The sequence below is a fragment of the Gorilla gorilla genome, chromosome 21, assembly GCF_029281585.2.
Source record: "Gorilla gorilla gorilla isolate KB3781 chromosome 21, NHGRI_mGorGor1-v2.1_pri, whole genome shotgun sequence".
NCBI classification, from domain to species: Eukaryota; Metazoa; Chordata; class Mammalia; order Primates; family Hominidae; genus Gorilla; species Gorilla gorilla.
The window spans coordinates 10,393,679-10,406,650 of NC_073245.2; the positions used below are offsets into that span (position 1 = coordinate 10,393,679).

A 12,972-nucleotide genomic window follows, 5' to 3' on the forward strand; every position below is an offset into this window, starting at 1 on the left:
TTCAATTATTCCTTTTGTAAATGGGCTAGTGGCTCCGTTTTCTTTAATGCTTTTTCTTATTGCTTTATAAGCGTCAAAAGAAGTTGTCTGCTATGGCTTCAATTATTCCTTTCATAAATGGGCTAGCAGCTCCATTTTCTTTAACTTTTTTTCTTATCTCTTTATAAGCGTCAAAAGAAATGGGTTCATATACCTGATTGCCTTGTCAATCTTGCATTACTGGGCAGGCTAAGAGCTCCCCTTCTGATGCCGCTTGCCTAAGACAGGGTCCCAAAGCTGTAGTGTATCCCTTGTCTTTTTCCAATTTATTGGAGGAGGGGGCTCAGGCAAAACCTGTGTTTCCTCTTTGTTATTTTTGCCTGTTGATGGCTGGGCTGAGGGAGGAGGAGACGGTAGGGTAGGTGACGGTTCCACCTCCCTTACTTTTTTAGGCTCTTCTGTGTAGAGTGGGACCAAAGCAGTCCTAACTAAAGCCCGTAAGTTAAAGATGTCACTGGGACCCATTGCCCTTGCTCACGATGTTAAAATTTCTCCCCACTTGTTCCCAGAGCTCTCCGTCTAGTTCTTCCGAGAGCCATGGGTTATGGGAAACAAGTTTGCATTAGGTCCCATAATTGAGCCTGTGAAACCGAGGCTCTGCTAACTTTCAGCATTTGTTTTACTACTTTTATATACTGTTGCCGTTGAGCTGACAACTGTTGTCCCATGATGACAACTGTCATCCCATGATGATCGTCCCTAGCTTGAGCAATTCCTTTGAACTTGGAAATGCTGAACAGGCACCAATGACTTACTGACTGCGCAGTCTCTTCACCTTCATTTTCGAGGGTTCCGTCGTGATCTGTTGCAGCATTCCTCACACAGGGAATCACCTGCCGAGTCTGTCCCACAGACTCTGGCCGAGTGACAGATGAAAGGAGTACTCAGACACAGATATTCAGTGAGAGAGCAGGCTAGGGGACTGCCAGCACTAGGGGCTGAAGAGAGTTAGCAGTCCCCTTAAGCTGGTGGCCCTCACATTTATTTAGCACAAATTTAATGACAAAGGCTTGGAGCAAACACAATTTGTGGGTAATAAACATTGTCAACATCCCAAGTAGACAGCAGTCCTGTGTGTGAATGATCAAAGGTTGGTTTCTGGACACAGGAATAAACAAATTTATCTAGATAAGCTCCTATACAATTCCCCTGTTATCTGCCCTTTGCTCTCAGGCTTCAGATAAGAATTTGGCTGCCTTCAGCCATAATTTCCTTCCGAAACTTTTGCAAAACCTCTCGGCCTTCCAAGAAGGTTTGTGTCTTTCCTATAATTTCTCCCACCGCCCTGACCAATCTCCTACAAAGGCTGAAGCAGGAGGATTGCTTGAGCCCAGGAGTTTGAGGCTGCAGTGAGCTGCGATCACATCACTGCACTTCAGCCTGGGCAACAGAGCAAGACCTTGTCTCTAAAAAGTAAATAAAAAAAAAGAGTTGGGCTAGGTTTGAGGTTTATTGTTGCTATGGTTACCCCCAATGCAGCAGCTTCAAGTTCCTCCAATGACACCTTGGACTGAGGGTGCAGGCTGGCCTGCCAGAGGGATTTTCTCCTTCCATGTGTGCTCCCTGCTCAGCTTTAGGTCCTCCCTTTGTGACCCTCAGAAAGGTCTTCTTCCCATGCTCTTGTCCATCTCCTGTAACATTTTTACTTTTTACTCAAGGCTTGTCAGCTTACCATTGGCAGGTGGGGCAGGAGGGAATTCTCTGTTCTGATCAAGTCTCAGTCTCTGTCAGGCCCTTTGTGTCTCTGGATTTTGGGGTTATGTCCTCCTTAGTGCTCCTGTTCCTCCCCCAGTTCTGGGCCCAGTGTGTATTCCTGCCCCTGCCCAGGGAAAGTTTTGTTTTGTTCCTGTTTCATTCCCCCAGATGCAAGGGGGCTTCATCCAAGGGGGTGACAGGATTTGGTGTCCTTCCCTCCACAGGCTAAGGCTTTTGTCCAGTAGGGGATACAGGGAAGGGTCTGGGTGGAGCACTGTGATCCTTTCACAGTAGCTGCCATTGTCTTCTTCCAGATCTTGAGACATTTTATTAAAACTTTCTCCAATCTTCTGTGTGCTCCCAGTGGGGTTCATGGTGAAAAACCGTGAAAAGGGTAAGGACTACTGCAATCTCCATGACCCAGTCCCTCACCAGTGTCCACTTGTGTTTACCAGGTAACCAGTGCCCATGTCATCTCTTCCATTTTGTGCCTGTCTCTCCTTAGATTTGAAGCCAGTCGATTGTCTTCTGATCTCAGCTCTCCAGAAGACCTTTTCCAGAAGACCTCTCCCTGTGTGTCCACCTCTAAACCAGTCACAACTGCCCGAGTCTCACAGCAGCATGGTGGATATCCCGCTGTCCCTCAAACTGGGGCTCTGTCAACAAAGAGGAAGGGAGGAATGACTCCCTTGGGAGGAGACAACAACATTGCAAGCCATCTAGTCTTTGAAAGGCTTTTAAGCAAGGGACTGAGATAAAATTTATTTATTAATTATTTTTAAGAGAGAGGGTCTCACTCTGTCAGCCAGGTCTCACTGAGAGCAATGTGATCATAGCTCACTGCAGCCTCCAACTCCCGGGCTCAACGTATCCTCCCACCCAGCCTCCCCAGTAGCTAGCACTACAGTCACACACCACCACACTAGTTAATGTTTTCACTTTTATTTTTTGTAGAAAAGAGGACTCGCTGTGTTACCCAGGCCTCAAGTGATCACCGGGCCTTGGCCTCCCAAAATGCTGGGGTTATAGACATGAGTCACTGTGCCTGGACTAGAATATTTATTTTTGAAAGATCTCTGGTTGCAGGTGTCAGATGAATCAGGAATTGAGACGAGATGGGAAGGCATCAAGACCAGTTATCTGCTATGATACTCCAAGCAAGAGAGGATGGTGGCTGGGATGAGGAATTTGGCAACTGGAATGGTGGGAAGTGGATGCATTCAAGATAAATATCCATTTATTAAAAGTAGTTGCTTTTTCACCAGAGTAATACATAAATATAGTTTTAGAAGTAAATACTGCTACTATGTTAACAATAATTTAAAAAATCTCAAAATAACATGCAACTGTTTGATTTTTCAGTTTTAGGCATTAGTTCCCCTTATAAGTGATGAGAGTCTAGAGCTTAGACCGCTTGTCCTGTTACCAACACCACCGCACATGCCAGCATTTCCCATCACTCCTCTTTCCATTGTAATCATACCGTAATCCTGGTGAGACCAGTATTCAGTGTTTCCATTATGACTACGTAAATTCTAATCACAGCTGAACCAGCAGTATGATATTTAGTTTTCCCTCCTTTCATAACTTTTCCCATTCCTGCTGTTAATACTTTTTTGGCTTGTCTTACTCTGCTCAGTTTTCATTTTGTAAACTTTTAAACATTTGAACTCTAGCAAATATACTGAGAAGTGCCCCAAACATAAATGGAGAGTTTAACAAATAATTATAGAGCAAATACAACATGTAGGTACCACCCCAATAAACACAACACCGAGGACCCCCAGAAGCACCCTGTGTATAGTGGAATGTTGTGTTGTTTCTGGCCATGCAGTCTCAAAGACTGATTCTCAATTTATGTTGCTTGAAAACAAATAAACAAGTATTCTCAGCCAGGCACGGTGGCTCACGCCTATAATCTCAGCACTTTTGGAGGCCGAGGCAGGCAGATTACTTGATGTCAGGAGTTCCAGACCAGCCTGGCCAATATGGTGAAACCCTGTTTCTACTAAAAATACAAAAACTATGTGGGTGTGGTGGCATGTGCCTATAATCCCAGCTACTTGGGAGGCTGAGGCAGGAGAATCGCTTGAACCTGGGAGGTGGAGGTTGCAGTGGGCCGAGATCATGCCACCGCACTCCAGCCTGGGTGACAGAGTTAAGACTCTGACTCAAAAAAAAAAAAAAAAAAAAAAGAGTTGGTGTAATCCTTTCTATACACACACACACACACACACACACACATATATACACACATAGATGTTATATGTGGTTGCCTTCTGTTCCTACCGATATATATGACTAGTATGGCTGATTGCATTATTGGTTTGTTTCTTCATTCCCCTGTAATAAGACTAAACATACACACCTTTTGCCATATAACCTCATAAAGTTTTCCCAACACAGGCTCTATGCTTCCCTACTGCACTGATGTTGGGCTCGGCTATGTGATTTGCTTTCGCCAATGGGATGATAGTGCTTGTGACACAGCAGAGGCTTGAAATGTGCTTGTGTGATTTCATCTGGTCTCTTATAAAGTTTCTGTGATCCATGAGAAGAGCACGCCCTGGGTAGCTGCTGCAACTTCTGCCACATTGGGCAAACCTGAATCCAATTCACATGGAGGTGTCCAGCCCAGCCGACCCACAACCTGAAAAACAGCTGCTTGGGCTGAACTTGATCTAGATCAGCTGAACTACGTACAGTTGCCTTAGAAATTTGTGAGACTAAGACTAGACAGAGAGCAAAAGTAAGAGAAAGAAAAAATTTATCTGCAATGACTGGCTAGGAACCTGGACAGATTCCTGGCAACACAGCTGTGCAAAAGCAGCCCCACAAGCAAAATTGAGCCAGGAGACAGGGTTCTGATCCCAGGCATGGGCCTTGGCAGCTGAAACTTGTTAGGCTGGGCCTCTCCCTCGCCAGTTCAGGCAGCCCCTCCTCTGAGGCCTCATGGACCATTCTCTCTTCTCCAAGACTTCAAGATTCCTTCCTAGTGAGTTTTTCTTTTTTACTTTTAGATGGAGTCTGGCTCTGTCACCCAGGCTGGAGTACACTGACGTGATCTCAGCTCACTGTAACCGCCACCTCCCAGGCTCAAGCAATTCTCCTGCCTCAGCCTCCCAAGTAGCTGGGACTGCCCCAAGTAGCTGGGACTGCAGGCACACGTCACCATGCCCAGCAAATTTTTGTATTTTTTAGTAGAAACAGGGTGTCACCATGTTGTTCAGTCTGGTTTCAAACTCCTGACCTCAGGTGATCCACTCGCCTCGGTCTCCCAAAGTGCTGGATTACAGGCGTGAGCCACCATGCCCGGCACCTAGTGAGTTTTTCTGTTACTTTTTTTTTGGAGTCGGGGTCTCCCTATGTTGCACAGGCTGGAGTGCAGTGGTGAAATCATGGCTCACTGCAGCCTCAACCTCCTGGGCTCAATCGATTCTTCCATCTCAGCCTCCCAAGTAGCTGGGACTACAGGCATGCACCACCATGCCCAGCTAATCTGTGTATTTCTTGTAGAGAGGGTTTCATCATGTTTCCCAGACTGGCCTTGAATTCCTGAGCTCAAGTGAGTCGCCCGCCTCCACCTCTCAAAGTGCTGAGATTACAGGTGTGAGCCACTGCACCCAGCCTGTTAAATCTTTTTTTCAATTAATAACAACTCCTTTTACAGACAGGGTCTCACTCCGTTGCTCAGTCTGGGGTGCGGTGGCACTATCATAGCTCACTGCAGCCTTGAACTCCTGGGCTCAAGTGATCCTCCTGCCTCAGCCTCCAGAGTAACTAGCACTACAGGCATGTGCCACCACATCCAGCTAATTTTTAATTTTGGTAGAGACAGGGTCTCCCTATGTTGCCCAGGCTGGTCTCCAACTCTTGGCCTCAAGCAATCCTCCTGCCTCAGCCTCCCAAAGAGCTGAGATTACAGGTATGAGCCACCACGCCCAGCCTCTGTGACTTTAAAAAATTTTTTTTAGACAGGGTCTTGCTCTGTCACTTGGGCTTGAGTACTGTGGCGCAATCACACCTCACTGCAGCCTTGACTTCTTGGGCTCAGGCAATTAATTCTCGTCCTTTGGCCTCCCCAGTAGCTAGGACACAGGCGCACACCACCACACTCAGCTAATCTATTTTTTGTAGAGGTGGGTTTTCGCCATGTTGTCCAGGCTGGTCTGGGACTCCCGGCTCCCAAAGTGTTCCAACCACAGGTGTGTGGGCCTTCCGTGGTATCTCAACCTCATCACCCAGAGGCAACAACAGCTAGTATTCTTCCAGTTTTTACCGCCCCCACCACCTCAATCCTGCCCCTGTAGCCTTTCCAAGTGCCACAGCATTGTTTCAGTTTCTATCTTAGAAAGCCCGGAGTCTGTGTCCTATCTCCCCGGGGGCATTCAAACCCTAGTCTATAGCCTGAGGCCCACCTATACCCAGACCCAGTGTCTTGGAAGCACTGACTTTAATACCCACTTAGGCTGGGCGCAGTGGCTCACGCCTGTAATCCCACCACTTTGGGAGGCTGAGGCGGGCGGATCACCTGAGGTCGGGAGTTCGAGACCAGCCTGACCAACATGGAGAAACCCCGTCTCTACTAAAAATACAAAATTAGCTGGGCGTGGTGGTGCATATAATCCCATGCCTGTCTCAAAAACAAAACAAACAAACAAAACAAAACAAAAAAACCCCAGTTACATTCAGGATGTATTCTGCCTTCCTTTTTGCCACCTTGGGATTTCCATTTCTTTCTCTGAAATAGGCATTTGCATTTTTCCTAGGATTTTTTTTTTAAACCAGTTGGAATTATCCCATATACACAATTTTTTCACTTTTCTAATTAACATACATTTCCCCATGGGCTTGTGTCTCACCTCTCAATCCCCAGTGTACAGCAAAGACCAGGCTCAGGGGCACTTACAAATGTTTGTTGAAACCAAAGACATCCTATATTACAGAAATGAACTTTGGAAAGACCAGTCAGCGTGGGTGGGTGAGGAATGCCAGAGATGGGAGAACAAAATGAGGTATACCGTCAGGTTTGAAGGGTTGAGGGTTATGGAGGGTTCTTCATAGGAAGCCCACCATGGAGTTCTTGGAACTGTTCAACACACAGAAGCAAGGTCCTCTCCTTCTAGGTATGGCTAGAAATGTTTATCAATAGCTGAGACTCTGATTCCCAGGGTGGGATCAGGAAGCCAGCCTCAGCTGCTGCAGCATTTTTTTCCCTTTTTCTCATTACAGGAGCCAAGAAAACTGTCAAAGCAGATGATGCAAGAGTGAAGCTGACTCAGAAATACTCAATCCCCTCAGGAACTTCTCTAAGAAATGGATTGACCATCCTGTAAGCTTCCATCTGGAGGTACCTGGGGAAGGGCTTCTCACATTGAGGCCAATAAGAATCCCTAGTGGGCCAGGTGTGGTGGCTCATGCCTCTAATCTCAGCACTTTGGGAGGCCAAGGCGGGTAGACTGTTGAGCTCAGGAGTTCAAGACCAGCCTGGGCAACATGGCAAAACCTCATCTCTACCAAAAAAAAAAAAAAAAAATTAGCCAAGCATGATGGCTCGTGCCTGTAGTCCCTGGAAGGCTGAGTTGGGAGGATCACCTGAGCCTGGGAGGTTGAGGCTGCAGTGAGCCGTGATGGCGCTACTGCACTGTAGCCTGGGTAACAGAGCAAGACCCGTATCAAAAAACAAAACAAAAAACTTCTAGTGATTAGAGCCACAGGGAGACAAATCCAGTTTGTAATTTGCTACAGTGCAAAATATCTGGCTTTCCATAGAGGGAGTGGGAACAAGGCAATGCTGGCCTTCATTCAATCAGAAACTTGACTTGTACCCGTTGAAAACCTGTCATGTTTAATGCTTGGATATTTTTTCTTCTAATAAAGACACTTTACTGCCACCTGCTGGAAAAGAATCAGAAATTTTCCAAATGCAAACATCTATGGCCTCCCTATAATGTAGCATCCTTTTACTGTACATAGTCTGCACAACTGTACAATTTAGAAGAGAAACCAACATTTGGTGTAACTCTACCATATACCAGGCATCTGACATAGAATCTGAACAACCGCTCTATGAAATCAGTACTTATACCCCAATTTAACAGATAGGAAATATTGGGACCTCTGCGGAAGGGAGGAAGAAGAGGGTATCACCAAAAAAGGGCAAAAAGGGGGCTTGGTCTGTATTGGTAATGGAAATTCAACTTGGGTGGTAGGATTATGGATGTGTTACAGCTTTCTTTATAATCTGGTACATGCCTAAAATGTTTTACAATAACAATTTAAATCACCTGTGAAGAAAAGATTCAGAGAGGTTAACTGATCAAAAAAATCACACTGCCAGACAGAACTCTGAGGTAGACCACTTGCAGTAACATTACACTGCTTCTCTAATGGTTAAATTTAGCACAGAATCAAAGGAGAGCTATAAAGTCTAGGAAGTACTTATTTACATAGGATTGAGTCCAGAACATCTTGTGACACCATCTACATATGTTTTACTTGGAGAATAGTCTGAATTTCGTATTACACGTTGAGCATTTCTAATTTGAAAATACAAAATCCTCAAAAATCTGAAATTTTTTGAGCATCAACATGATGCCTAAAGGAAATGCTATTTGGAATATTTCAAATTTCAGATTAGGAATATTGAACTGGTATGTATTCTGCAAATATTCCAAAAAATCCAAAAAAATTCAAAACACTTCTGGTCCCAACCATTTTGGATAGGGGATATTCAACCTATATTACACACAGATAATACAGCGGGGAAAAGCAGGGAGACTGCAGCATCTAAGTCTACTAAATTGGCCAGGATCATTCCTTAGTCTTCTGATACCTATTTATCAGGGTCTCATTAAATAAAGTTACTTGTCATGTTAGTTCAGTCTGGCCTGTGGCTTGTAATTATAGCTGCAAACTCAAGGGCAAAGTTCTTAGGATTTTGAGATGCTCTTTATGCAACAATACTTCCATTTACTTTGTGTGTGTGTGTGTGTGTGTGTGTGTGTGTGTGTGTGTGTGTGTGTGTGTGTGTGGAGACAAAAGGGGGGCAATGGAGTGGAGAGTGGAACTACAATTTATTAAGCACCTATTATTACAAGCCAAGTAGGGTGTTAAATATTTTCCTCGTGCCATTCCATTCAATACTCTTCGATCCTGAGGGATAACGAACCCACTTAAAAAACAAAACAAAAGGTTTTAATGAGGATTGCATAAGACATGCAAGGTCACCAGGGAGTTTACAGGCAAGTGGGGAGATACAAAATAATACAACAAAAGTTCAGGTGTTCTGAGGAAAAAGAAGGGCAAGGGTAAGTGATGACAGTGGGGGAAGTAGGATTCAGGATAAACAAATTTTAGACTCATTTTTTGAGGAAGGAACTGAGCATGACCTTACCACACAGCCTTTTTAGTTAAGTGTTTCTTTAACTAGGAAAAGGCCCTGGGAAGACAGCCTCTCTACTATGCAAACCCAATTCCAGTCTTGGGAGAGAATTTGCTGGTGGGACAAAATTAGGTTTTTTCAAGAGATGCTTAAATGGTCAATTCTAATTATAACCATACTTGTCAAAAGGTGAAGCAAAGATGAAAGTTAAAAACTAAGAAGAAATTAAAATTCCCAAATCTGTCAACCAATCTCTAATTTTCTCTGCTACTTGAGGACTATAGTAATTAGCCATACCCTGAGGATCTACTTTACACAATATATTCCTCTGACAGTCCTGCTCTAACAATTTCATCTATCTTACGTAAGTTGGACAGGCATTTCAAGTATAAGAAACAGAATTCAAAACGTGAAAACTGAGCCATCTATCACACACGGTGTCGGTTGGAGAAGCATATTGCTCAGGCTGCAGGGACATTTCATTTATTTAAATGTTTTTATTAAAAAAAATTAAAGACCTTCATGGCACAACTTCTTCCCAGCACAGTTATGTTTTAGTCATACCAATTACAATGCAATTACAACCAATAAATCAAGGTGGGGAGGGTCTTCTGGCTTCAAACTTAAAAAAAGGCAGAGGAAGAGGGGAGGGACCACTTCAAACAAAGTTTAAAAATACTTTAAAAAATCTTTCAGAGTAATTGCCAACATAACCTTTTACGTTGGCCATTCCATTTCCTGCCATCTAAGCAACGCAGACACAGGTAGTGCTGAGAAATAGTGTCCCAATACAAGGTATACAGATGAGGTAATTTACAACAACACATAAGTTGTTACTCTGTAAACCCTTGCCTCCCCCCCACCCCCCACCCAATTGGGTCTTTTTTTTTTCTCTCTCCATGCTTCTGCAGTGACTCTAAGTAGCATCTTTAAAAACTTCTATTTATTTTAAAAGGCTCTTGGGTGGCACCTCAGAGTCCTCTGCATTCACCTTCGGTTTATTCCAAGGTCTGATAGGTGTAAGGAGGCCCAGCTGTCTGCAGCTCTCCACATCAGCCTAAGCTACACCTAAATTTCCGAGCTACAAGGATAGGGTATGAAGTCTTGATTTACAACCCTCTCCCCACCTCAAAAGAAAGAACTCATTAGTTATAAGTGTCCTGTTCAAATCACAATCCAGTGCAAACATAATCACAAATTGCATCTCTGGCACATCTGGTGCTTTTAGCTTCTGCACAAATTCAACATGGTAACCCTCACAGCATTCTAGGGCATAAAAGGGTCAAGTACAATAAATATCCACTGTAAGTGGTCATAAGGAAGAAAATCACCCTGCCACACAGTCAGAATGTTTTCCCTTCAGCTCTCCTTATCGTTGAGAAGCACTATAAAAGGAGGCTTTAGCGTCCTCTCAAGTTTACCATTATATTCACTAAAGCCGCCACCTTGATAAAGTTACTAAAGCCAAGATGGGTTACAAAGTTAGATAAGTTCATTAAATTCAACTCCCCAAACAATTACGTTTATCTGTGATGCCTAGGCGAGAAAGGCCTGTGAATCTACAAGGTAGGAGAATGGGGAACTAAGATTTTAGGCCTTAAAATATGTTGGAAGAATTTTTCCTAGTTCCCACAAGCAGCTACTGTAATGAAATAACAGGAGAAAATACAGAGCTGATGGTTTTGCTATTGTGCTTAAAAAACTAGGCTTCCTCAGTGAAGCACCTGATAAACTTAGGTGGTTGGATTACAGTGGAAAGTCCACTTTACACACACACACAAACACACAAAAACTGGCGACTTTTTCCATCCCCAATCCCTGCACTGCTGAGACACAAAATGAGTTTTATGGCAAAGGATCCTTAATCCCCAGAGACGCTTTGGCTTGTGGTGCTTTTTTTTTAAGGCCTCTCTGCCCTGCCCGGTACCATGGGTCGAACGAGGGGTGTATAAAAATGGGGGCCTTGGGAAGCCTCCACGGTACAGGGCTGCAGGCCCCTCAGATGTGAACATGAGACACCCACCCAGCAAGACCTTTACACAGGGAACTTAAATCTAACCTTGATAAATAAAACCAAACGTTTATTTACACCAAAGAATTCCAACACTGGATCTTTCACATATGAAGGACAAAGTATTATATATATACACACAGCAAGGGGTGGCAGGGCTGTAACAAGAGTTTATAGTTTTCCCACAATTACAGGTCTACCATTTCAGCTTCAATGGAGATAGTGGCTCTGCTCCTACCTCTCAAGATACATTTACAAGACTGAGGAGCAGGTCTTCTCACTGGATGGCATGTGAGGGAAGGGGAAGGTCAGAGGAAAAGAAGGTAGAAAGCTTAAAATGGAAGTCAGTGTGGCCACATCTCCCATTAGCTCTAGCATGAAACCTGTACAGACAATGTTTGTTTCTTTTGTAAAAAGCAGTAAGTTATGCCCAGTAACTAAATGAATTCAAAATGGCCAAGACAAAGAAAACTGAGAAAGATTTTGCCTTCCCTCTCCTACCAGCTATGGAGCACAGCATGTTGGGAGATGACAGGGAAAAGACCAAGGTAAGGAGCCTGGGAGGGAAGGTATCAACATTTTAAACTGAACTAAAACTAAAATTATAAATGAGTTGGATTTAGGGTTAGATCAATAAGACATGATTCTTACTGAACAGAAGTTTTTAGTATCTGTCTGCATTTTGGGTAGATTTTCAACATCTCGATGTAACTAAGACACACTTCCACAAGAGCCACTAGGATAACCCCACTGAAGCGCTTATGGAGGAAAGTGATGTTAAGTGACCAGCAAGCAGTCCACTGCTCCTACAGATTCGGTGCTCCCTTCCTTCCTTCCTTCCTTCCTTTCTTCCCGCCTCCCCTGAGAAGCTACATTTTTGTAATCTCTGGAGAAGAGCACGAGATACCAACCCCCTAAAGTGTGGGACGGTGGAGGAACAATGGTGGGAATGGGAAGAAATCTCCACCTAAATGCAGCAGCCGGGATTGAGGCTGGTTTATCTTTGTTCTTTTGTGATGAGGAACTAAATTTGGGAGGGGAGAAAAAAAAATTTGTCCATGAAATATTCCACCTGCAGGTAATTTTTCAGGGAATCCCCTGAGTTATGAAAAGTTCGAGTTAAAAAAAAAAAAGAAAAAAGAAAATCAGCCTATTATAATTTTTTTTTATGACTGAACTACTATAAATCCACAAGCAACGGTTCAGACACGGTGCTTCTGAAGTGTTTCACCCCTCCCCGCCAGGCGCAAGCTGCATCAAGGACAGGGTGGAATCCCCCACCTCTGCTCAGGCATCAGGAGACAGATAGGGCCGTTACTGCTGAGCGCCAGCGGCAGCTGGAACAGGCATCCCAAGGGGGTTGGCAGCAGCAATCACTGGTGAGCCTGCCAGAGGTCCAAGGGGTGAAGGGGTTGGCACTGAAGAAATCCCTGAAAGAAAAGAGCTGTCAGTGAGCCAAAGACACCAACCATGGCAATCTTACCAGTTTCTCATAGCACTCACTGCAAAAGGAACACAATAATTCTTTACTGAAGACTTCCTCTTAGCTGGATTTTTACATATACTTCAAGTCTGACCCTCACAAATTCAAGTTAAAGTGGCAAGTCCTAATCAATTTAAGAGACAGGTAAAGAAATCTAGGCTTGGACAATTTAAGGAGTTTGTCCAAAGTACACATTAGCAAGTGGCAACCATGGTTGGATTCTAACCCAGGCCTGCCTAGGGCAGAGATGTCCACCCTGGTGACCAGTAGCCAACCACATGTGGCTGCTGAGCACTTGAAATATGGCTAGTGCAACTGAGGAACTACATTTTACATTGTATTCAATTGTAATTAAATAGC

The 12,972-nt window shown here is 44.1% G+C and overlaps 1 protein-coding gene across 3 annotated transcripts in view; it reads right to left on the bottom strand.

The window, feature by feature from the left end:
• Positions 1-936: 936 nt before the first annotated feature.
• CSNK2A1 (casein kinase 2 alpha 1) overlaps positions 937-12,972 on the bottom strand; it is a 70,073-nt gene continuing 58,037 nt past the window's right edge. For 2 of the 3 annotated variants that reach the window (XM_019017275.4, XM_031004769.3), the window contains 2 exons: positions 12,411-12,559; positions 937-2,390 (listed from right to left, as the gene is read on the bottom strand). In XM_019017275.4, coding sequence (XP_018872820.1) covers positions 12,444-12,559 — 116 coding nt within the window. In that variant the 3' untranslated portion in view covers positions 937-2,390; positions 12,411-12,443. Of the gene's footprint in view, positions 2,391-9,595; positions 12,560-12,972 lie in introns of those variants that run through there. The other variant, XM_004061641.5, reaches the window with a different exon arrangement.